Source organism: Lactuca sativa, chromosome 8 (genome assembly GCF_002870075.4).
Source record: "Lactuca sativa cultivar Salinas chromosome 8, Lsat_Salinas_v11, whole genome shotgun sequence".
NCBI classification, from domain to species: domain Eukaryota; kingdom Viridiplantae; phylum Streptophyta; class Magnoliopsida; order Asterales; family Asteraceae; genus Lactuca; species Lactuca sativa.
The window spans coordinates 209,040,233-209,066,251 of NC_056630.2; the positions used below are offsets into that span (position 1 = coordinate 209,040,233).

Below are 26,019 nucleotides of genomic sequence, written 5' to 3' on the forward strand. Positions count from 1 at the left end.
TGATAGTATCTCAACTTGATTCCGGATAAGCCGTAACCTTATTACGGTCTGCAAGGTTGTCATAAAACATTTTTAAACTATCTTTTTGATGTAAGACACATCGGGTATTATTTTCCCAATCCGGACCTAAAAAAAGGGCATTCGCATCGGCACAAATTTGCATATAATTATGATATCGAGCATTACTAGAACTAAAAACATCTTTTAGCATGTCTTTGAAACCATCTTATATAGTTTCAATTCTAGTTAGTCCATCTTTTTTTTTTGAAAGGGAACTTCCCTAACGAGGGTTTCCGGGCCAGCTTTCGCGCACCGACTAATCCCCCGCTGCAAACATAAAGCTTTGCCTCATGCCCTGGAGTCACTGCAGGCGAACCTCCATGGCCACAAGGGCTAAGTGGTGTCAGGATTTGAACATGGGTCAATAGGTTATCCACCATATCTTCCACATGTCTTACCAAGTCACCACAACCCAAGTGGTTTAGTTAGTCCATCTTGCACAACTAAATTAATGATATGTGCAACACATTGACTATGAAAAAAATATCATCGCAAATTGGTTTATATTTTAGTTTTAGTTGTCCAACCGCGACGGTGTTGTTTGAAGCATTATCAAAAGATATAGAAAATATCTTTCCTTCAAGTTTATAAGTTTTGATCACACAATCTAAAATTTTAAATAAAATTCTACCGGTGTGCGGATACTCAAACAATTCAAACGTAATCGTACGCTTCATCATTACCCAATTAGTTGGATTAATCCAATGAACGGTAACACAAAGGTACGCATCCGGTGAACCGTGAGGGGCCGTCCAAACATCACAAGTTAAATTCACACTGGTTTCTAAAGATTGAAATCCTAAAATCAATTCATTTTTTTCAAGTTTCCACATTTCAATACAATCACATCTAATAGAAGTACGACTCACATGGCAATATCATGGTTGGAGAGTATCTTGGATTAGTGAAGTCAATCGTATGTTGTCGAAGTGGTCAAAAGGCAAGCATTCTTGAATCACGAACTTTGTCATCTTATCCCGAACTTTAGCCAAATCGTAACTCCACAATGTTGTATCATTTGTCATTGTTGTTTGATTATGTCCCGGCCCAAATTTCACCGCGGGGCATCTCTTGGTCATATAAGTTTTCAATGTCGAATTCCCATCTTCATTGAAAAAAGCACCACATGTCTTGCATCGCGCTTTTCTTGGACCGCTCGACATTACACACAAATCGAAATTGCACCAAATAGTCGGGTTTCTACTTGTTTCTTTGATGCTAACAATGGTAAGATTTTCTGATGAATCTCCAACACCAACGGAAGTCGAATCCATTGTTTGAATTACGAGCGTTTTTTGAACTAAGAGAGGCTTTTGGAGGTTTGGTTAAGCCAAAACAACTAACAGCTATTTATACTATCAAGTATTGGTGAATATGGTCAAAAGGGACCCAAAATCGAGTGTGTAACAGCCTTAAACGGCTATATAGCCATTAGTATAGGACAAAAAAACGGGCAGAAAAATTAGAGGTTCAAAACCGGTCGAAAACCGGTTCTATAAACCGGTTCATAATAAACCGATTTGAAACTGGTCCCAACAAAAAACAAGTCGAATTGGTATGGTCCGGCGGTTCGGTTCATATGTGAACCGGTTCGGGGATAAACCGGTTTTCGGTTCATTGACCGATTCGGTTCACAAACGATTTTTTTCCCATGCCTAGGCGGATATAGCGTTTAAGGAGAAGGACCGAGGCCCAAGGCCCAAGGACTTTTGTTGGACTAGAAGTAAAAGCCCTAAATGGTAACAATGAAAAGATGATAAGACTTTTGTTGGACTATAGTTGCACGCTTTTTTTTAACTAGGAAAATGACCCATGCTCCGCATGGGTCGGAAATGCTTTTTGTTGGAGGCTTCGACCTCACCGGGGCAGCCTCTGCAAGGGACTGGAATTAGGGCTACAAATTGTACAAACGGCGGTCGGCTTTAAAAGCAAGGCAAGTCCAAAAAAAAAATTCATGGTGCAGAACGAAGACGATGTAGAACACATTCTCCAACCACCGATAGAACATAAATGAAATGGTGGTGGAGGTGGTGATTGGAACGTAGAGACGGTGGAATTTTATGCAAAGCTTCTATAGGAATTTGAGTCGGTGATGGACCGCTTCACACATGAAACAATATTGACCCGGTCAATGGAAGAAATTTGACAATCTATTATTAAACTTATGTGGCAAAATTAAAAAACAAATGAAACAAAGGGACCAATTTAAAAAACATGTGGCAAAAATGAGAAGTTGAAAACATGATTGTGAAATTTGACAATCTATTATTAAACTTACGTGGCAAAATTAAAAAACAAATGAAACAAATGACCAATTTAAAAATCATGTGGCAAAAATGAAAAGTTTAAAACATTACTGTTCATACATCCCACGGGATTTAATATATATATATATAGAATTTGTGGAATTTTTTATATAAAATGGTATAGAAAACTTATATATTTATCTCACAAGATCATATTGATCATTTGAACGGCGTTGCTTATATAAATGGCCAATAGTGGCCCAAGGAAAATCCATCTAAACAACAACGCACTACGGCACTACTAATCCCCTCGCAAATTAATGGCTGAAACACCTTTCCATGTTCTAAAAGCAAACAGGTAAACTAATTTCGAGATCCATACAAGTATCGACAAAGATTCTTGATCAAGGCAAAAACGTCGGAATCTTTCTGACATTTGTTGCTTGTTCGAATCCATAACTGATTTCAATCAATGTAGGTTCAGACCCCTTCAATCCACTGAAACAAATACCTACAGGAACACCCTTGTTGTCATACGCAGCTGGAACACTGATCGCCGGAAAACCACCTATAGCCAACACCGGAGAAATATCAGCACGTGGACTCACCACCGCGTCTAGGCGGTTCTCCACCATCATCTTCTCGTATCCCTCTCTCGTAAGCCTCGCCATGTTTGCAATTGCTGCCTTCTCCAAATCTCCGATCCCATTTGTCCCTTCTGCTGCCAAAAATATATCTTGCCCAAAATTCTTAATCTTTTCCTGCAATCAACCATAACTTTTTGAACTAAAAACTTGGAAAACAAGAGTGTTTAAAGTTTTTATGAATCGGGTTGTTACCAAATCGGAAAATTTGTTATTGAATGCGATTATATCCGTTAACGAGCGAACCGAAGACCCTACAAGTGATTTCAAGTAAGCGTTTATCGCGATCTTAAATTCGGCTATTGCAACTGCTGCTTCACCACTAGCAGTGGCATTAGATATTGTGGTGATTCCCTTAATCTCCAAATTATCAATCAAGATCGCACCTTCGTGCCTAAAAAGTTTATCAAGTAGTAAAAGAATGCAATCGTTATATAATGATGAGAATAAAAAGACATTCATAAGGTAGTGAATGAGTCAAAACATAACCATCGAACTCAGTATTGGTTGTTATTGAAATTCATAACGCCATGATTGGTAACTTTAAACTATAAGGTTTACTAACCATATTTAATTTTGGCCATTGATTTTTTAGTTATACGGTTCTGTGGTTTTGTAGACTTTATACTTTTTGGTTTTGTTGTGGTTTTTTTAGACTTTATACTTTTTGGTTTTGTTTTGAACCTCTCACATTCAATGTGTTGCACACAAATATGCACATACACATTGAAACAGATTGTTGTATTTGTGTAACATTGACATCGGTTAGGGTCTTAGGGGGTGTTTGGATAAGAAAAAAAAAGGTGTTTATTGCTTATTCCCATAATAAGCTAATTTTGAGTGTTTTGATAAAATCCAGCTTATTGTTTATTGCTTATTCCCACCACAAATAAGCTATAAGCAATAAGGTAATAAGCTAATCCAAACACACCCTTAATTAAATGCATGTCAAACATAAAATAACAGATTATGTTATGTCTACTCAGAATATATAATAAGTGAAACCTTATGTTCTTGTTTTCTAATTATATTTTTGTAATTTAAACGGTATAATCCATTAAAGATACCTTAGCGTTTGCAAATGATTTTCAAATACTTGATGTAAGTTTGATCCATTAGAGAACACGAAAAACGGGTTTCTAACAACACCGATTCGCTTCCCCTTGAGCCCATCAGCCTTTAGGAACTGAGTGTATCCACCATACGGGATGTATTGCGACGCTTTTTTAGTAGCGTCGCGATCATTGTAGTCGAATCCCACGATGGTCTCAAGAACATAAACCGCATCTGACACGGTCCTACATATCGGCCTGATAAAGGACCAAAAAACATTATATCATACAAAATAATACAAAAAAAACAAAAAAAAAAAAGTCGATTGTGAAAAAAAGTTTACCCGATGGTGTCTAGTGACGGAGAAACCGGGATGACCCCGGCTCGGCTAGTGAGACCAACAGTAGGTTTGATGCCAACCACTGAATTGAAGCTAGCAGGACATAAGATAGACCCGTCTGTCTCGGTTCCTATTGACACTGCCGCCATATTAGCCGCCACTGATATTGCTGGTCCGCTACTCGAGCCACATGGAGTTGCTGATAGGACGTAAGGATTCTACAAAGATGCATTAAAAAAATTTAGATGATGTTCATTTTGTTCATAAACAATACGACATATTGCAGAAAATAGCAATGAACGTACTTTCGCTACCGATATATACAATGTAATTATCTTTTACTCATAATAGCAACACATTTACATTTCATTATCCATAATAAAAATGGATTTTCATCACTTTACCAGTAACAACACAATATGTAACAAAGAATAGGTATATATGATCTAAATATGTAAAATGCTTAAAGATGTTAGATTACATTATTCTATTTTTCTGTAAAGAATAATAAAGTATATTGCTATAATGGGTAAAGAAATATAAGTAGGTTGTAATTATGGATAAATAAAGTTAAGTACATTGCTACTATAGGTAATTAATAAAGCACAATTTATTTATTACGTTTTTCATATTAACACGATCCGTATAGATAAAAAAGAAAATATGTTGATATACGAGGAAAAAATGTAACTATGTTGCAATAATGGCAAATAGTTACTTATAGTGATAACGAGTGGTAAAGTAAGTTGTTAATTTTTGCAACTTACCAAATACCATAACGTGTGTTGTAAGAGCTTCTTGATTCTTTAGTTGAGCAATTCATGTAAGTTGCAAGTTTGAACTAAAACTCTAGACACTATAATTTTTAATACTGACCTTTCCTTGTCCACCTCTCGGGCTCCAACCACTAGGTGTACTCAGAGATCTAAAATTAGACCACTCGCTCAAGGTAGCCTTCCCCAATATAATCGCTCCGGATTTCCGCAATTTTGAAACAATCCCTGCATCTCGGGGCACGATGGACCCGAGCAGTGCAAAGGAACCACTTGTTGTGTTAAGTTTATCTTTTGTGGCAATACTGTCCTTGAGAAGGACAGGAATGCCATGCAAGTCGACCAGGGACCGAGGCACGTTAGCTCCCCGCTCTCGGTCGGCTCTATCTGCTTCATATAGGGCATCAGGGTTCACTTCAAGGACCCCTTTAAGAATCGGGTTGAGTTTCTTGATCTCACCAAGATAGAACTCGACCAGTTGCCTTGAGTTGAGTCGGTTTTGGTTAAATGCGATTCTGAGTTCGCGAATCGTGGCTTCTTTATGAGCATGGCAAGTAGATAACGAGAGCAATGCTAGAAGAACTAGGAAGAGCATGGGTGGGGTCATGGCTTAGTCAACTCGGTAGTATAGACTCAGAATACGTATGAAGGGCTTTTTTTTTACTTATTATTCACATAACCAATAAGTACATATATAGGGTATACAATACAGGATAATTATCTACCTTCAAAACTAACTATCGGATATACACCATACAAGATAACCACAAAACTAATTATTATCTAAAAAAGACTCTTGACCACACTCCCCCTCAAGCTGATGAATGTATATCGATCATTCGAAGCTTGTCCAAAGAGTCGTTGAATATTCGCACACACACAGCCTTGGTTAACATGTCAGCTAACTGCTCATTCGAATTCACATACGGTAAACTAATCGTCTTTTTCTCAAGATGATCTTTAATGAAATGCCGGTCCAATTCAACATGTTTAGTCCGATCGTGTTGAACTGGATTACTCGCTATCTTCACAGCCGCTTGATTATCACAAAATAACTCCATAGTACCCTTCACATTTATGCCCAGATCTTTTAACACCCGTTTGACCCAAAGTAACTCGCATACACCGTGAACCATACCTCGAAACTCTGCCTCCGCACTCGAGCGCGACACAAACTTCTGTTTCTTACTACGCCACGTTACAAGATTACCACCAACAAATACAAAATAACCTGACGTGGACTTACCGTCAGACTTGTCTCCTGCCCAATCAGAATCCGTATACCCTTTAACTTCTACGCTTCCATTTCTGCCAAAGAACAAACCCTTACCCGGCGACGACTTCAAATAACGTAGAATCCGGAAAACAGCCTTCATGTGACTCTCACTAGGAGCATGCATAAAACGGCTTACAATGCTAACCGCATATGCAATATCCGGTCGTGTATGTGCAAGATAGATTAATTTTCCGACCAATTTTTGATACCTCTCTCTATTGGTTGGAACTTGACCTGTCGATTCTGTAAGCTTATGATTCACTTCTATAGGAGTATCAATCGGTTGACACTCCAACATTCCCGTTTCTGCAAGAAGGTCTAAAACATACTTTCGTTGACACATTACTATCCCATGCTTAGATCTAGCAACTTCAATTCCCAAGAAATACCGTAAGTCCCCGAGATCCTTCAATTCAAACTCGCGACTCAACAAACCTTGTAGTGTGTTAATCTCGTCTGGATCGTTGCCCGTAACAACCATATCATCCACATACACGATTAGGGCTGTGACCTTATCACCGTAACTCTTCACAAACAAAGTGTGATCTGCGTCTGATTGTTTATACCCGATCTTTCTCATGAACTTTGAAAATCTTCCGAACCACGCCCTAGGGGATTGCTTCAGCCCATATAGTGCTTTGTTCAATTTACACACCTTGCCGCCATAATTCATTCCAGGAGGAGGATCCATAAACACTTCCTCTTCTAGATAACCATTGAGGAAAGCATTTTTCACGTCGAACTGCTTAAGTGGCCAGTCTTGATTTGCCGCAATTGACACAAGGACTCTAATAGTATTAATTTTAGCCACTGGTGCAAAGGTATCTTCATAATCAATACCGAACTTTTGCGTGTAACCCTTTGCAACTAACCTTGCTTTGTACCGAGCCACCTTTCCATTTGAATCGAGCTTCACAGTGAACACCCATCTACACCCTACGGTTTTCTTTCCAGTTGGGAGTAACACCTCTTCCCACGTTTGATTTCTTTTGAGAGCGTCAACCTCTTCAGACACCGCTTTTCTCCATTCAGGGTGTTTCATTGCGTCTTGTATGTTTTTCGGAATCACCACGGATGATAACTCTTCCACCATGCAACGTTGAGTGTCGGCTAGCTTGGCCGTCGAGACAAAGTTATTGATCGGATATCGAGACTTCGATGTTAGATCCGGTTGATATTGTTTACGTGGTACCCCTCTATTACGTCTAACTGGATACCTAGACGCAGGTGTCTCATGCTCCTGTTCACCCACAACTTCACCATACACGTTAGAGTTCTCATTAAAAAACATACCTTGCGACGTGTTTGGATCAGACTCGCTTGGATGAGGCTCGTTAACAGGCTCGCTTGGATCAGACTCGCTTGGTATCGGGCTCGTTGTACTATCTGTTGGTGTACTATCTGTTTGGGCTTCACTACCGTTTTGCCCATCTCCCCCTGAATCGGATCCGCCATTACTTATGTCGTTCGGCCCATTCTCGCTTAGTCCATCTTCATAAATCGCATTTCCGGATGGACCCAACTCATTGGGCTGTATATTTCCCTCATTAGATTTCTCCCCCTGAGGGAAATATTCAGGTGTAAAATATGGAATTTTTTCATGGAAGCTAACATCACGAGTAACATAAACCTTCCCACTTTTCGGATCAACACATCTGTACCCCTTCTTGTAATCAGCATATCCAATGAACATGCATTTTTTGGCCCGTGGTTCCAATTTTCCATCATTACTATGCACATAGGCCGAACACCCGAATACTCTTGGTTCGAGATTGGGTCCGATGATTAATTCCAGTTTTTCGTGTACTACTTGTAAAGGTGTTTTGAAATTGAGGACTCTGGAAGGAGTCCGATTCATTAGGTATGCCGCACTCCGCACAGCTTCTCCCCAATATTGACGGGGTACCTTCATGTCGAAAAGAGATGCTCTTACAATCTCGAGTATTTGTTTATTCCGTCTTTCCGCGAGCCCATTTTGTTGAGGAGTATTGGCGCATGATGTTTGATGTCGAATGGAGTTTGCCTTACAAAATGCCTCCATTTCCTGATTAACATACTCACCTCCATTATCGGATTGGAGCACTTTGATCTCACATTTAAATTGAGATTTAATTATCTGATATAGTTCCTTGAACACATGCGGTACTTCACTCTTGTTTTTCAATAACGACACCCAAATCATACGTGAGAATTCATCGATAAAAGTTACAAAATAACGATACCCACTTGGGGTTGCAATTTTAGCCGGACCCCAAACATCCGAGTGGATCTTCATGAATGGAATTGTTGTTTTGTTTTCACTGGGAAGATATGAGACTCTATGATGCTTAGCCAATTCACAAATATCACAACTAGAATCAAATGTTTTATTATTCAAAAATAATTCAGGTTTTAATCTTTTTAAATACCCAAACGACAAATGTCCTAATCTACGGTGCCATAACCACGCTAACTCGTTTCTTCCTTCTACGTTATACGCCTCCGCTAATCTTTCTTCTTCGAGATAGTACAACCTGCCCCTCCTAGTACCATAGCCAAGAATCTGATCTGTCGCGATATCCTGAAAGAAACATTTATTCGGCCAAAACGAGACATAACAATTGAGTTGGTCAATAACTTGGCTAACAGATAACAAACTTGAAGATAAGGATGGGACAACAAGGATTGATTCAAGATTCATTGATTCCGAAATTTTTGCTGAACCTTCGGAAATTACGTCAGCCGATCCTCCGTTTGCCGTTTTAATTAAACTTTGTGTTGGTTGGGTTTTAATTTCCAATATAGAAGGATCGTTTGTCATGTGATCCGTAGCGCCGGAATCAATGACCCATTCATGACTAAAAAATCGGGATATAGTAGGCTTACCGTGATCACTAAATGACTCGGTATGTGCCGCAACCGGAGTCCCATCATCACCTTTTGTTGTAGCCATGGATGTCTGTCCCACCTTCCTTCGTGGCCTCTTTGAGAAGTCCCACCATTCGGGGTACCCAACTAGTTCATAGCACCTTTGTTTTGAGTGTCCCTCTTCACCACAGTGGGTACACACAAAATTATTCTTCTTATTGTTGGAACTCTTCTCCTTTTCTTTCTCCTTCACGGTGCGACTCCGAGTAGCCAAGTTCACGACACTGTCGGTCTCGCGTTTCACGTCCTCCATTGTAGATCGTTGTTGCTGATCTTTGCGAACGAAAGCATAGCAAGCTTCTAGGTCCATTGGAGGGTCCTTACGCAAGATCTCTCCCCTCGCTTGATTGAATTCAGCGTCCAATCCCGCGAGGAAGATGTGCACTCGGAGTCGTCCCAAGATTTTTTTCAAGGATACGATCTTATCAACTTCATCTTCATGACCCATTAGTCGGGTATCAATCTCCTGAAAAATTCCAACCAATTCGTTATAGTATGCTGCGAGTGGCCGTCCATTTTGCTTCGTGCTGAACGATCTCCGATTTAACTCGAACAACTGCGTTTCATCCGTTCCATCGTAGAAGGTTTTCGCCACGGCGTCCCAGATTTCTTTTGCCGTCTTCAACCGGATAAACGTCGAGATCAAGGTTGGACTCATGGAATCGATGAGCCAACTCTTGACTCGATTATTATCCATTAGCCAGGTTTCGATCTGTTTCTCGCCGGATTCAGGTTTCTTGGAGGTTCCCGTCAAGAACCCAAGTTTGTTTCGAGCGCCAATCCTCATCTCCATCAGTTGGGACCACAACTGATAATTGGTTTCGTCCAGAATGATCCCCGTCGGAAAAGGAGCATCTTGGACGATGAGACGAGGTTCTTGAGGAGCGGTGGTATCCTTATCAGTCATTGCGATTCGAGGTTATTCGTGCTTCGATTTGTTTTTGATGTGGGTTTCAAACGGTATGCTCTGATACCATATAGACTCAGAATACGTATGAAGGGCTTTTTTTTTACTTATTATTCACATAACCAATAAGTACATATATAGGGTATACAATACAGGATAATTATCTACCTTCAAAACTAACTATCGGATATACACCATACAAGATAACCACAAAACTAATTATTATCTAAAAAAGACTCTTGACCACAGGTAGTGAGTCGAAAACAGAGTTCATTAATAACTTATTTGGATCTTGGATGGGTTTATAAAGCTAAAATTACAGAATTCATCCATAATTACAAACAGCTAAATGTCAAAAGAAAAAATTAAATAAATTTGCAGGCCAATCCTACTTAATTTGCCGTTTTTAGGAGACGAAAAAGTCTTACAACGCATTAAATAGTTGTACCGTATAATTGAAAAACGTCTTGCAACGTATTAAACACTTGTACCATATAACCCAACATCGCATTATGTCGCTACCAAAAACCGCATCTTGTACCAACATATGCTCATTGCAAACCATATACGGATTACATTTTTTACCCAAAGTAGTATATACAATAACCATATGTCTTATTTATAATATCAACATCGTCGTCATATATTTTTACTAATAATAACAACTTATTTGTTACACATAATTATTATTGGTAAGAAATATGAGCCTAAGAACTTTTATGAGGTGGTTAATTTCTTATGAGTAAGTACGAAATAATTTGAACTAATATCTACATAGATCATTACAAGTTTATTTAGCCTACATATATAGAAACTATATAGCAACGATCAACAACATCTTTAATTGAAATAAAGAATAATACTGGATTACGTACACTATCGAATACAACAACATTAGGATTTTAGTGATACCTCACATATATCATATATTATAAAAATAGTAATCAGTCAAAATATACTCGTTTAAACATAAGAACAAGTTTTGACACGAAAACATCCATTTTACTTGCAAGTTGTGAACTTGCACGTAACATTTCCGGGTCGACCCGAATTTGCCCTAAGGAATTGAAGGGCAGTGATGAGAACTTGACGTGTGGATCCTCCAATCAAGGCCATATTTAAGTGTTGAACAACATCGAGTGGATGATAGGGGAATTCGATACTATTGTAAGAGTTTAAAAGTGCGGTTGTAGCTTCTCTTAAAAGGGTTTTGTATGGGTCCCCACGACCAGTCATGCTTCCACGCAGTGTAATATCATTCCCGTATTTCCTTGCTGCCAGTGGTCCGAATACAAATGACACTTTTAGGTCCGGGGCTAACACCCTCCAATAACACTCGTGCTCCGGCATTGTCCACATGCTAAAAATAAAGATGGTGAAAAGACATTATTAACCTTCAAGACATGAAATAACTTCTCTTCTCATTTTGTAGTTATGTAAGATACAATTTCAAAAAATTAGATATTATTTTAGGAAATACATACCATTGTCATGTAGGATAATGAGAATTTGTGTTAGTCTAGCAAGGTCACAGTGATCGCTATATAATTTTTCCTTTAAAAAAATTGATTAGTATAGTTTTTTTTCCTATAATTTTTTTTCTAAGATGTACACAAGTTAGTATATCATGATACTTTTATATGCATAATGTACAAGTGAATGTAGCATGGTGCATTTCAGTTTTCAGATTCATAAAGTACAGTCAACGGAGAATAATAGCAGGAATTTCATATGCACAAAGTACAAGTCAATACTGCATGGACAGAAGTTTGAATGGTTCATGATCACACTTACCGGTATGGGCAAGCTGAAGCTTCCAAGAACGGCACCGGCGGCATGGGCGGCAACCGTGGTAGTGGCGGTGGTTGAAGAACAGGCGGAGACTTGGCCGGAGGAGGCAATGTTGGCGTTACCGGCGTGGGCACAGGGGAAGATGACCGCGGGCAGTTGGGCATTGGCTGGGCAGGTTGGGAAATCAAATGACCAACGGTATAAATCGAAGTGTCAAACATTTGAAACACGAGATTCAAGCTCTGGGCAGGACCGGCAACTGCCCGACACCCTTGCCCGTCGCCGGAAACCTGTGCCCGGCAGCCACTCATATCCGGTGCCCCATCAAACCGCATTACGTAGCTCCCTAGAAAATTTGTGGTTTCTTCACTAATCACCTTGAGCTGCCCGCCCTGCCCCGGGCAAGCCATTGCTACTTTTACTCCTTTGGATAGAATTTGTTTTTGATCAATTAAATTAGATTAAATCAAAAAAACAACTGAAATACAATATGCAAAAACATTTTTTAGTCTTTGTAAAAACTGACCAGTGAGAGGGTAATCCATAAAAAGGGAAACTTGGCCATCTTTGCATTGGTCACAGAAGACTGAGCCACTGACCATGGCATCTCCATTGGCTCCACCAATGGCTGCACCCACAATCAAAATGGTTGTGACCAGACCCATGCCCACATCCATGGTTCTTCGAGCCATGAACCCACTTTGGAAGGAGAGAGATCAGAGAGAGAAAGAATTGTGAATACTGGATATGAAGTTTGAGGGTAGAAGGGAGTTAATAAATGAAGTAATACACTTCTCAACTGCCTAACATTTAATGAAATCTTGAAAAATCCATGTAATCTTGATCCTTTTTCACATGCACAAATGGTCGGATCATAAAAATGTATAACTTTTTTATTGCATAGAGTACAATAGTGTATAATTCTATGAAACCTTAAAAAGTCGTGAAGTATTAAACCCTATTTGGCCATAGCAATCGGCCAAATTAGGAACCATATATATTAGCATTTTGGGCAATTTGTTTTTCTTATGTAGAATAATAATATACTATAATTTCTGTCAATATTCTAAGGTAATATAAGTTATTTTCTGCTATATAACAATGTACTTTAAATTTTATTGTTAAATAAAGTATGGTCAATTATGTAATGTGGACGCAAAGAAAATACAATGCCTAAAGTATAATCAATACAAAATATGTTCTTAACTTCGTATTTTTACATTTAGGTATTTTTCCTAAAATGGTTGGTAACAAGAGATTTATTTGTGCACAAGTGTTTGTAAAAATAGATTTGAAGGTTTTAAAAATATAAAATTATATTAACAGAAAAGTTAGATGTAAAAGCTACTATGGTTCTCTCATTAACTACTTATTTAAGAGTTTTTTTTATTGCAAACTAAAAGCTTTAAATTTGTATCCTCAAACAAATTCAAGAGTTTTTTATTTGTAAAAGCTTCTTAAATCTTTCAAATTCGTTGACAAATATGACAACTTTAAAAAACTTGATAAATAAGTTAATTTATCAGTTAAATGTAATGCATCAAATACATCTAAAGTGAGAATTAGTACAAAATATGTAATTTTTCTTTATATATAACTGAAAACAATGAAATATTAACTCCTTTTCCATTCCAAAACCATTCAAAACTAAGATAATGTCTAACCGCTAAACTATGTTATGTAAATTGTATATACCAGTTTGAGTTAATTTATATACGCACTAAGAAAATAATGAAATAATTAGAATTGAGAGGTTACCTTCTTTCTTTACAAGAAGCCGTAGATAGGGATTAATATATGTAATTTTCAGTATACAAAATACAAGAAAAACGATATTTTTCTGCTCAAAGAAATGAAATAAAAACTATTTTTTGCCAAAACTTGAACGGAATCTATCAACTTGTTTTGTGGGATTTGTGACGAAAATGTATAAAAGATAAACCTTTACGATAATACAAACCCAATAATATTTTATAATCCGCCAATGTTTAAAGATCTGATAAAAAAAACATATATTTTCAAATATATAAAACATATGTAATACATTGATACCGATTCAATACCATTTAATCGTTGCGGTTATGTGATGTTCAACAATTTGTGCCTTAGTTACTAAAATGATATTTTTTTTGTACTTTTGTAAATTAAGTGTAGCATCCATAACGATTGAATGCACAAATTATGAACTTCGGATCTATAAACGTGGTAGTAGTATTTCGATGTCTCATTAAAGATAGTAGTAAGATCTTCGGTGAGATTTGAAAATAAATGGTTTTTGAACCAAAATGTTTGGTGGTAGAATTATAATTTAATATAACTTTTGACCATAAACATTAACTTCTGACGTAACTTTGGTGAAGAAAATAGTGAACTTCTTGACATTTGTCTCCAAAACATTTATTGTTATTCTAACCAATCAAAGCGTGCATTTAAAGTGCAAATATGAAACCTAGCTACTTTGGTGGGAGTTATCAATACAATGGAAAAAATTAAAAGACAATTTTTGTGGGCCGAGGCGACAATAAGCCAAAAATAAGTTGGGTTGTTTGGGAAAAGGTTGTAGCACAAATGGAAAAAGGAGGATTGGGATTGGGTTCACTCCGAGCCTTCAATTTCTCTTTGATCGTTAAATGGTAGTGGGTTTTTATTTTGTTTTTTTTAACGGCAAATACAATATATTCCTAAACTACTTTTAAATCTACATATGTCACAGACAAGACTTGAAGCCTCAACCTCAAGGGTAATAATGGGCATCCACAATTTAAGTAACAAACCTTCTGATTCATTGTCTAAAATGTCCATTTATGGGGTATGGAACAATGTGGTTGGGGCGAAAACTGAATTACAAAAGGTTAGAATTGAGTTTCAAGACATTCAAAAAACAAGTATGTGAAAGAGATGACACTCTATTTTGGATTGATACATGGTGGTGTAATGAGCCTCTCAAAAACAAATTCCCAGATTTGTACCAACTTTAGAAACATAAATCTTGCAAAGTTAATGAGCGGATACAAATGTCCCAACAGACATGGAACTTGTGAACGACACCTAACTATGATGCTCAAGTATATGGAAGATGATGTCGGGCATATTCTAATTCGATGTCCACAGGCGGTAATAGTATGGGAGTGGATCTTTAAATGGTGTGACATTCCTACCCCACAATTTGACAACATTTGAGAACTCATTTTTTATAAGTGTATGCGATGGTGCTATCTAGCTGATATGGAAATCAAGATGTGACGTGGTTTTTAAAAACATTCGTATTGCTCCAACTAGATGTCTATAGAAATCAAAAAACTATGATGTAATCTATTTTACATGTTTTTCTTCTTGCCCTGTCTAGCTACTTGCTAGACAGTGGTCTTTTATAATATATTTGTCAGTTCTAAAAAAACTACTTTGTTGGATGATATAACAATCTATCAACTTTTTTGTAATATTTAGATTTTTATAAACATTTTTTAACTTATAATAACAAAATAGAGATACATTCCATCAGACAATTACACAAATGGTAATTGTGGTAGGCAGAAAATAACACAAGTATTTTTTTTTAATTTAATATGATTGATTATTTTCAGGTTTAAAACCCACACAGAATGGATCATTTTGAATAACCCGGTTGGTCATTATTATATTTTTAAAATGCACATGATGTGTCCTTGTGGTTAGCAGAAAATAACAAATTATATGCGTTTTAATCCTAAAAATGATCAACCATGTTAAAAAAATTTCAAAGACTTCCAATAGTATTTTCTACCTACTACAAAGACAACTTATGTGATTTTATCTCTTCATACATACTTAGACCTTTGACATGCAAAATAATTTTACATTTTTACTCATAATTACAACATGCTTATAATCCATTGGTTGTAATACCAACATACTTAGTATCCATTGCTCGTAATACCAACATGCTTTAGAAAATAACTGAATTTTCAATTTTTTTTAAATCCACCTCAAGGGTAGTAATGTAATTTAGTACATGCTAGCATAGTGACTATTAATTAGAGTTCATTTTCACCATTCATAATTTCTATTTTTGAATATCTTTCACCGTCGATGTATAAAGTATAAACTAATATGTGTATTAAAAGATGAATAATTGTTCTTTACAAACTAAAAAAAAAAAAACAAACACACCAAACTAAAATCATAAGAACAAATAGAAAAACAAAAAAGAATATATGTACAAATCTTGATGAGAATTCAAACAATTTGAGCCAATCGAATGATAATTTGTTGGAGACTTTGTATCAAATATGATACAATCTTTAAAAACCTTTTTTGGCCAATAAAACCCTTGCAACGTTTGCGTTGATCCAACCCCAAAATTGCAATTTCAATGCATCTCCAAGAAATTATGAATTAAAATCTTGAAATGAGATTTCTAGTCGAAATAATCCGAATTATGAACTGTGATTAAATGTTCATCCTCCTCAACGGATTTTATAGGATTTTGATCATACCATGTTACATTTCCTATAAAAATCACAATCATTTATATCAGTCTCAGCCCCAGTCCAACAACTTGAATGTGAATCTTTGTCAAATGTCTAAAATACCCTAATATGCCCGTATGCTAAGTTTGAAGTTTTTAACTTGGTGGGTGGTTTTCAAAAGTATATTTTTTTCTTTTTTGTCAAATGACTAAAGTACCCTTTATCCAATATCAATCAATCTTTTTAAGAGATAGGATGATTGATTACTAGAAACACCATTACGCGAATCCAAAACCTCGAAAATGGTAATGCTTCACTTTACACATAGTTTTCGAGCAAGGAAAGTATCGTTTTTTTGTCAAATGACTAAAATACCCTTTTGTTAATGAGAAAATAATCCAAAAGCTTAAGATGAATGAAGCATACCTGGTGGTGAAGAAGGTTCTTGTTCTCTTGTTGAATGGAGAATAATTGTCCCCGAAAGAACAGTTATGAATCCACATATTTCAGATACTATGTCACTAGCCTTCTGATCTTTCCAATCCTGCATTTGTTTTTTGTTTTTTTTAATGATTATAATAATTTTACATCAGGGGCTGAATCTATTAAAAAAAATAACAGTTTAATTAAGAGATACCTTGAACATTATTACACTTGCTATGATTGTTAGTGAAGTGAACATCACATAATATATTGGGGAAACAATTGCTGTATTGAATGTATCCAAAGCCTGCAAATAGAGGTGGCCCCACATCACTTTGCAACTTCAAAGGTTTCTAAATTACGATAATACCCTTTTATACAGATTTGACTATTTGAAAAATAATAAAAAAGAACATGAATATTACCTTGTTAAGATAATTCAACTGTGTAATCACACATAACACAGCAACAGTAACAAACACCCAAGTTTGAGGATATGAAATCTGACTGATTCCCTCTAGAGTAAGCTTTACTGCAATACCAATAGCCTTTATGCTTACAACCTACAAAATGACACAGGGGTACTTTAGTCAAAATCAAAAAAAGGACACTTGATTTAGCCACTGAACTCTTATTATAATAATAGCTCAATAGCTATACCTATATCTATATAGATAAAGTAGTCAAAGTAGGTTGTGCTTTTTCTATATTTTGCCTTAAGAAAAAAAAATTGTTTTTTCTTTTTGAGAGGAAATATAAATATAAATAAATAATAATCAATGAAAATACCGTTAGTGAACCCATTAAAGAACATATCCCCAAATATATCAATATATTTGTTTGCCCATGACGTGGCTCAAAATGCATCACAAGAGCTGCTACTAATGACAATGTAGCTGCTACATATATCAGGAATGCTGTAAATAAAAATAAAAAATAAATTACTAATTTGTTGTTTATGTGTCTGTGTGTTTATGACTTAATACAAAAAGAACGACTTAACACACAAAGTCAAGGAAACCACCCTTGTTTATTATTTTCTCAATGCTTTATAAACATGATTTAACAGATGGGAAAATTTATATATAAAAAAAAAAGAAAAAAAAAACCTGGTTCAATTGCTAGATTCCATATTTCTTGAACAGAATTTGGGGTGTGTTCAGAGGGTGCATGAATGACAATTACAATGGACCCCACTATGCATGAAACACATCCAAGAACACCCAATCTCTTCAACCTTTCTTTCAACAAGAAATGTGCCAAAACCGCACTGTTTAAGATTAAAACAGATTATATTTCAAGAGTTTATAAAAAAAATAGCAACATACTTTCATTTATTTAAAAGGATAATTGGTTTGTAAAATGATAAAATGAGATACAATAAATAAATTAATGAAAGTACATTGCTATTTATTACCTAACAATTATACTCAATGCACCAAGTGGGGTTACAAGAACAGCTGGAGCATAAGCATAAGCAACAAAATTTGCAGCCTCTCCAACAATCACTATATGTTATTCAAAACCCAAATTCAATCAAATATTCAAAAACCAAATTCAATCAAATATATTCCATATTATGAATTAGATCATGTTCTTTTGTTTATTGAAAACTTACTTGTAATCATTCCAGCCCACCATAGTGGTTCTTGTAGGTAAGTGTAGCCTCCATGTCCTAAAATATTGTGGAGATAAAGATTAAAATGAAAGAAATAGCAATTGGTAAAAATGTTGCATATTTTGGTTGTAGAATGAAAAGTTGCATAAATTAGAAAATGTGGAAAATTGTTGCCCACAATGATTTCGTGTGGTTACAAGCTTGTAGTTGAAACTTCGAAACATGTAGTTCATTTTTCATGTGAAACATAAAAAGTAATTGTTTTAAAATGTTTAGAAATATTAAAGTTGGACTTATTAAATAAATATACTGATAGCAACTTGGAAAAAATTTAAACATAAAGAGTTTAAAGAAATCGTTGTAATGTTAGTAAAGTACCTTTATATAAAGTTCCTTAAATAATAAAATCTTGTCAAACACTTAACATCATCAAAAGTTTTAAGTGATTATTACAGTTTCAGGAAGCAAAAGCAAATCCAAACACCATCATCATCTCCTATCTCCTAAACCACGATTATCTGATTCAGATTATTCAGTATCATTTAATTAGTTTCTAAACTCTATCTCCCCTCACTATATATTACAACTATTATCTTATTCTAAATCTTTAATACCGCATAATCACTTGTAAATAACATATCCAGAAACACACTCAAAAGATATGGAAAAAGAACCTACATTTGGGTTACAAACAATAAGTCCACAGATTTATGCAAACTCCATCTCAAATTCATACCTTCAAAGAGCCTCTACAACACTAACCTTATCAGATATTCAGATTGCAAACTGACCAAAGTAAACAAATACCCAAATATAATCCAAACCCTAAAAGCAATGCCAAATTATCAAAATCACTATATGAAGCTCTAACAACTATGAATTCAGTTTTACAAGATCCCAACACCTACGTACCTGCACCAAAACCAGTGGAAGCAGCAGCACGCTTAAGACCTTTCTTCTTCAATATGAAACTTGTTCCGATAAATCCACTAGATAAAACCGCCAGTAGCAACCCTGTCGAATTATCCGAAACACCCATCTCTTTATTCAACAAAAACCACTAGAATTCTCTGATCTGCTACTCAAATTCTCTCCTCAAATTGAATAAAAAAAAATCGCCTACAAGTAAGAACAGATTTCCCGCCAATCAAAATCGGGAAACCTAATACGACAAGCCAAAATTCGAACCAAATGGGTTCAAAATCTAGAAAGAGGGATCTGACGCAAAACGAATTTGATTGATTATTGGAGAGGTTCCGTAGGTGAGTATGTAGTCTCCGAATGTGGGTCCGATTGAGGAGAGAGGATATTCGGGTCAATTTTTCGAGTGGACCCATATGGTTACAACGCCATTGCCAGCTACAGAAGAAGGTAGATGAGGTCCAGCTCATTCTGTACCCCATTTAGGTTCTCGTTTCACATTCAAAAAGTAGGGTTAATTACATAAACTACCCTTTTAGTTTAAATATTTCCATTTCCGCCCTTTTAATTTGTGTATTTGAATTTGAATTTAATCTAACACCTTTGAGTTTGAGTTGAGCTCAATTCGACTTTTCGTTAGCGATGTCGAGTAAGATTGATCTTCATGACCATTTAAGTTCAACTATTGTCCAAACAATCGGATTAAATGGTAAAATACAACCAAGCACACAAAAAAACAAAGAAAATTTTAAAATTAGATTATTTTTATAATTGAAAAAAGACAAAACGTCAAAAATGGTCTCTGTGGTTTTCGAAAGTCCCTAAGTTCAAAAAACCTCACAGATCGTCCATGTGGTTTCAAAACTTTTAACATTTGGTCCTTCCGGCTCACTCCGTTACCATTTAGCCGTTAAGTCAGGGGCATTTTTGTCATTTCATTACCCAGGGACCATTTATGAGGTTTTCTATTACTTTTTTTAAAATAAATAAATAAATTTAATATGCAAGGGTCCCACCTCTAATGGAACAAAAAAAACCCAACACCTTCATGTGCCTTCACCCTTTTACTTGTTGACCAGCCAAAGGCCAAGCCTTCTCTTCTTCATCTCGGTGGTACCAACTCGAGCATAAACAACACCACCACCACTCTCCCTCCCTCTAACTTCTTCCCTCCCGAGGACAACCCAAACCTCCAACACCACTGAGAAACCTTCATCACCACCTGCCATCTTCCTTTCCCCACTCTCTCTGAGTTAACGCCAACAGAACGCAATGGAGAGGCAGCGGAGCTGCCACAGCACGCCACCCATCACCGCCACTCGCAACTCTGCCATCCGCTGACATCATATTTGCTGCAGATGTGAGTTTTCCGACCACCACCTTATACCCCTTCCTCTCGACTGAAAATCACCACCAAACACCATTCTCATTCGTTTTCTCTGTTGATTTCGACCAGAACCCAACCAAAAATGGGGCTGAAGGCTGCCGGAGTAACCTCCAACCACCACAGCAGGTCGCAGCTTTCAACCAAAACACCTCAAGAACAAAACAAAAAAACATCCCGTTTTGTCTTTACCCTTTTCCAGAAATCTTGATTACAATATGTAAAGCTTTTTCGTTATTAGGTTCTCCGTGATGATTAAATCCCATCTTAGCCAAAAGCAAAAAAAAAGTAGCCCCCTTTTGTCTGTTGATTTGGATTAGGTATGTGATCTGTTGGAATTCGATTGGTGGTAATGTAAACGGGTTCTCTTGAAAATGGAGTGTTGCCATTAAAGAGGGATCAATTACTCAAATCTTCATCTAGAAACGAGAAAGAGAAACAATTCATTTGCGCAGAGACCCAGATCGAATTTTGCAAGATTTATGGTTTTCAAGAAGCTGGATTACTTGCAATGGATTTGTGTTGTGGCTGTGTGCATCTTCTTTATGTTCGTGTTTCAAATGTTCTTGCCTCTTTCTAGTATCGAAAAAGACAGTGGAGAACAATGTATAGAGGTCCAAGCTTATGGTACATCTGGGGAACAATATATAGATGGTCAAGATCCAAACAGTAGTTGATTGATTAAACGAGAGAGAGAGAGAGAGAGAGAGAGAGAGGTAGGACCCTTGCATATTAAATCTATTTATTTATTTAAAAAAAAAAGTAATAGAAAACCTCATAAATGGTCTCTGGGTAATGAAATGATAAAAATGCCCCTGACTTAACGGCTAAATGGTAATGGAGTGAGTCGGAATGACCAAATGTTAAAAGTTTTGAAACCACAGGGACGATCTGTGAGATTTTTTAAACTTAGGGACTAAACTTGATATTTTCGAAAACCACATGGACCATTTTTGAAGTTTTGTCTTGAAAAAACTTTCTAACAATGAAAACAAAATATGTATAAAGAGGAAAAGATAAGTTTCTTTCCATAACTCTAGGGTTCATAGTAGATTATCATAAGATCTTCAATTTATTATCTAAATCAAAAAAAATAAAGTTGTCCAAAAAAAATTATAATAGACAAACACGTTTTTGAGGCTTTAAACGTGTTTATATCCATATTATCGTCTTTATTAGACTAAGGCCTAAATTATCTATGAATATTCTAATTGTTTTGATTTTATGGGTTTTATTTATTCGTTTCTAGAAGAAACAAATACTAATAACATATTTGAATTACCAAACTAAAGACAGAATTTATAAATAATGAATGACAATAGAAAAATGAAAGTAAGTCTCATTTCTATAATGTGAGAAGAAATATAGATGAGATCACAAAACAAAAAAAAATTAAAAGAATTTGTATAAATAAATGCAATACGGACAAATGATTATATTATTCGAAGAGAAATTAAATATCCTTCTACAATTTTCTCCTATTAATATTCCTATTTATGTTAAATGGTGACAAGTGGATTAAAATATTATTAAGGAAAATTAAATATGACATATTTGATATAGGTAGGAGGACGGTACGAAGAAATTGTAGGATGATATCTTATTCGAAACATATAATTTTATTAATGCAATATAGCATATATATGATACTTTTTTTTTCCTTATGACAAGTCATCAAACGATAGGTGATTAACCTGACTAAACGAGTTTTGGTACTTTATTCTATTTGAGATAGATAAAAAAAATAATAATATGGAATTCTCAGACTATATCCGATATATAGGTTAATATATTTTATTTATATAGCAAAGCCAAGTTGTTTAAATATCCATACATGGTTGTAATTGTATATGTTGGTTTTGATATCATTTGTCTTATTTTCCGATTCTAATTATTAGAAACTGACTTTAAGTGAAGATATTTTTTTTAAATGGTTTGTTTAATACTTTAGTATTTAATTTTTTCATCATATAGTTCTTTATTTTCATTTTCATCAATGTCTACCAAAACAGCATGAACGTGTAGGTTTATCATATATGGGTTCCTTCGAATTATTCAAATTTTGAGGATAGTTTTTCAATTATTTAAAACTATAGGGGTGCTTGTTTAATTATGTTTTAGCATCAATCACCGTTCACCGGGTTTCTGGTTTAAATAAAAAAATAAGGGGAATATTTTTTTGTTCGTTTCCTAACGAAAATCTTACAAAAACACCCTTAGGCTTTGTCCTATCTGATATTTTTTTTCATTTGTCAAATAATCATTGCTAAGTTACTTTTTGTATAGTTGTAGGGACTAAAAAAAAACATCCAATTTTATTATATAAACATCTTAATTTAAGTTTGAAATTTTTTTATTAGTTGAAATTGCATTATTTTTCAAAAAAACCGACTATAAGTAGTTAATTATAAGTTGACTTTTTATAAAAAAATTAATGGGGTATCTAAGAGTCTGATGTCTTATTAGCGGCACTCATAGTTGTATTTTGTTGTGGTTTTCGTTTGCTTATGTTTATTCGTGCGCTCTACCTTAAAATCAAAGAACAATTAACAAAGGCCAATTATTTAGTTTAACTATAAGATTATGTTTGACATCATAATTAGTTTCCAAGAGCTTTTTTTTCAAAAAAAAAAATATTTTACTTTGCAAGCAGAATTTTCATTTATTAGATAAATCGACATTCCCTCTAGCCATTTAATTGTCTTGCCTTATGATAACTAAGATGTATTAAGTTATTGATTGTAATAACCCTTTGGCCATAAAATAAAATTAACCAAAAAAAATATTAAAAAAACAAAATTTATTAGATAAATCTACATTCCCACTTCTGTTTTCTTTCGTATGTCTGATTGTCACCAATGTTTTGAAAACTTAACCGAACATTGAACCGGTCATCTTATCGGTTCGATGGTTCAACTGGTCTGACCGGTTGGACCGACCCAAAAAACCAGATGAACCGGAATATATATATATATATATATATATATATATATATATATATATATATATATATATATATATAAGCAATGTAAACTAATCCCACATCAGTGGATACATAAAAGTAGAGCTGACAAAATTTGTTTATAAAAATAAAGAACTATAGAGTTTATATATATATATATATATATATATATATATATATATATATATATATATATATATATATATATATATATATATATATATATATATATATAAAAAGCAATGTAAACTAATCCCACATCGGTGGATACATAAAAGTAGAGCTGACAAAATTTGTTTATAAAAATAAAGAACTATAGAGTTTATTCATATATATATATACGTATATATATATATATATATATATATATATATATATATATATATATATATATATATATATATATATATATATATATAAAGCAATGTAAACTAATCCCACATCGGTGGATACACATATATATATATATATATATATATATATATATATATATATATATATATATAAAGCAATGTAAACTAATCCCACATCGGTGGATACATAAAAGTAGAGCTGACAAAATTTGTTTATAAAAATAAAAAACTATAGAGTTTATTCATAAAACGAAGATATTATTTTCCACATTTTACGGTAAGTACAATCTAGATAGCAAACTCGGTTTTTATAAAATCAAATGAGTGCAGTTCTAGTATTATTGCTATCAAATGGGCCGCGCCTTGAGTTTGTTAAAGGATTAAAAAAAAAAAATCAATTTTTTTCAAAAAAACTGGTTTTTTAGCCGGTTAAACCGGTCCGGTTCAACCACGGTTCAATGAAAACTGACGGTTTTTTCCAGTTTGATATGCTACCGGTTTTTAGAGTCTTAAGAACCGGAACCAGCACCGGTTCACGATTGAACCGGCCGGTCTGGTCCGGTTTTCAAAGCAATGATTGTCACTCATATTCATGTGAGTCTCACTATTTTACTTTTCTCAATTTGAACAACCATAACTAACACTCTTACCCCCACCCAACCGATCATTAGAGATTCAAAGTCAACATTGTTGGTAAAAAAAAAGTCATGAACATATTTATGTATAAAAATCACAAACTTATTAGAAAATCGTGACATGTTCAAAATCTGGAACATGTTCGAAATTGAAGATTTGTGTCTATTACATGGTGTCCAATCTAGAAGCTAGGATGACAATAATTATGGATGTTAACCGGGGCAAACGGGACGGAGTTTGCATCTTCCGCCCCGCCCCCGCTCCCGAAATGTTCAGTTTTCCTACCCTCGTCCCCGCCCCCGAATCGCATTTATTACCCCCGCCTTTGCCTTCGTTCTCCCGTCCCCGATTGATTTTGGGCTAAAAAATTTGTTATTTAGGCCAAACGAAACTATTTTTTAGATAACAAATAATTATTTATAGTAGAATTTTACATGTTAAAAATAAAAAAGTTCTAACATTTTAAGAATATTATACTAACAATTTAAAAACATGTTTTGTGATGAATTTTGAAAGCTCAAAATCATGTTATAATTTATTATATTTATATAATATAATTAATATATGTAAATAAATGTAATTTACTAACGGTGTCCCCATGGGGTTTCGGGACAGGATTGCTTACACTTGTCCCCACCCCCAAAATTAAAATGGGGGTTAACCTTCCCTCCGCTCCCGTCTCCACCCATGATTTTTTTTTTAAATTCCCCCAAACGAGACGGGCCCCCACAGAAACGGGTCCCACAGAATTTTTTAACATCCTTAGATGACATGTGTTAAGAGATTACCCAATCCAACCTAGGAACCAATAGAACATTTGGCATTTGATAATCCCAATTCCCACCCATCCAAGAAGATGTTACGTTACGAAAAAAAAAATTATCTCTTGGTTTGATAATCAGTTTAATAAAACTATGTTAGAGACAAATCGTTAACATGAGTAATCATCGATTAAGAAATAAAAATCTATTGTTAGTTTTTTTTAACAACCATATAAATTATTTGCGAACGTTTACTGTGTATGGAACTTTCTTATATATAAAAATTATGAGATTATCTAATTAGGAGTATATGGTGGTTAACTGGTTATATATTAAACTAGTCGGTTATTTGGTAGCAAATTTCTTAAATTTAAATGAAACGCATGACCAATATTATAAATAATAATTCACATAAAACAAAATAAAATTATTGAAGTTAATGCATACATATAACAATTTGAATAAAATGTGTACAATTTACATTGTAGAACAGTTTTCGTGTGAATAATGCATGTT

The 26,019-nt window shown here is 34.9% G+C and overlaps 4 protein-coding genes across 4 annotated transcripts; all 4 read right to left on the reverse strand.

The window, feature by feature from the left end:
* Positions 1-2,576: 2,576 nt before the first annotated feature.
* On the reverse strand, positions 2,577-5,737 carry LOC111879205 (probable amidase At4g34880). The gene is made up of 5 exons (XM_023875678.3): positions 5,220-5,737; positions 4,347-4,561; positions 4,018-4,260; positions 3,146-3,344; positions 2,577-3,067 (listed from the first exon to the last, which is right to left on the reverse strand). The coding sequence occupies exons 1-5, from the start codon at positions 5,721-5,723 to the stop codon at positions 2,711-2,713; spliced, it is 1,518 nt and encodes a 505-aa protein (XP_023731446.1). The 5' UTR covers positions 5,724-5,737; the 3' UTR covers positions 2,577-2,710.
* Positions 5,738-8,189: 2,452 nt separating this feature from the next.
* LOC128128179 (uncharacterized) lies at positions 8,190-10,494 on the reverse strand. Its single transcript, XM_052767066.1, has 2 exons — positions 9,258-10,494; positions 8,190-8,952 (listed from the first exon to the last, which is right to left on the reverse strand). The coding sequence occupies exons 1-2, from the start codon at positions 10,204-10,206 to the stop codon at positions 8,915-8,917; spliced, it is 987 nt and encodes a 328-aa protein (XP_052623026.1). The 5' UTR covers positions 10,207-10,494; the 3' UTR covers positions 8,190-8,914.
* A 531-nt stretch (positions 10,495-11,025) lies between these two features.
* Positions 11,026-12,753, reverse strand: LOC111879227 (uncharacterized). Its single transcript, XM_023875699.3, has 3 exons — positions 12,524-12,753; positions 12,001-12,421; positions 11,026-11,566 (listed from the first exon to the last, which is right to left on the reverse strand). The coding sequence occupies exons 1-3, from the start codon at positions 12,687-12,689 to the stop codon at positions 11,209-11,211; spliced, it is 945 nt and encodes a 314-aa protein (XP_023731467.1). The 5' UTR covers positions 12,690-12,753; the 3' UTR covers positions 11,026-11,208.
* A 3,315-nt stretch (positions 12,754-16,068) lies between these two features.
* Positions 16,069-19,876, reverse strand: LOC111879220 (probable magnesium transporter NIPA6). The gene is made up of 9 exons (XM_023875691.2): positions 19,399-19,876; positions 18,487-18,543; positions 18,286-18,376; positions 17,978-18,138; positions 17,658-17,785; positions 17,294-17,431; positions 17,083-17,175; positions 16,872-16,989; positions 16,069-16,485 (listed from the first exon to the last, which is right to left on the reverse strand). The coding sequence occupies exons 1-9, from the start codon at positions 19,523-19,525 to the stop codon at positions 16,394-16,396; spliced, it is 1,005 nt and encodes a 334-aa protein (XP_023731459.1). The 5' UTR covers positions 19,526-19,876; the 3' UTR covers positions 16,069-16,393.
* Positions 19,877-26,019: the final 6,143 nt, after the last annotated feature.

Bases quoted from the DNA above. Each gene is read 5' to 3' on its own strand.
- LOC128128179 (XM_052767066.1), bottom strand. From the start codon at position 10,206: ATGACTGATAAGGATACCACCGCTCCTCAAGAACCTCGTCTCATCGTC. The intron at 8,953-9,257 runs GTAAGCCTACTA...TGTTTCTTTCAG, and splicing joins CGAGTCATTTAGTGATCACG to GATATCGCGACAGATCAGAT.
- LOC111879227 (XM_023875699.3), bottom strand. From the start codon at position 12,689: ATGGCTCGAAGAACCATGGATGTGGGCATGGGTCTGGTCACAACCATT. The intron at 12,422-12,523 runs GTCAGTTTTTAC...TTCTATCCAAAG, and splicing joins TATGGATTACCCTCTCACTG to GAGTAAAAGTAGCAATGGCT. The intron at 11,567-12,000 runs GTAAGTGTGATC...CTTTATTTTTAG, and splicing joins GCTTCAGCTTGCCCATACCG to CATGTGGACAATGCCGGAGC.
- LOC111879220 (XM_023875691.2), bottom strand. From the start codon at position 19,525: ATGGGTGTTTCGGATAATTCGACAGGGTTGCTACTGGCGGTTTTATCT. The intron at 17,786-17,977 runs GTTTTTTTTTTC...TTTTATTTACAG, and splicing joins GAATCTAGCAATTGAACCAG to CATTCCTGATATATGTAGCA. The intron at 16,990-17,082 runs GTATCTCTTAAT...AAACAAATGCAG, and splicing joins CAAGTGTAATAATGTTCAAG to GATTGGAAAGATCAGAAGGC.
- LOC111879205 (XM_023875678.3), bottom strand. From the start codon at position 5,723: ATGACCCCACCCATGCTCTTCCTAGTTCTTCTAGCATTGCTCTCGTTA. The intron at 4,261-4,346 runs GTAAACTTTTTT...GTCCTTTATCAG, and splicing joins CCGTCACTAGACACCATCGG to GCCGATATGTAGGACCGTGT. The intron at 3,068-3,145 runs GTAACAACCCGA...GGTTGATTGCAG, and splicing joins ATAACAAATTTTCCGATTTG to GAAAAGATTAAGAATTTTGG.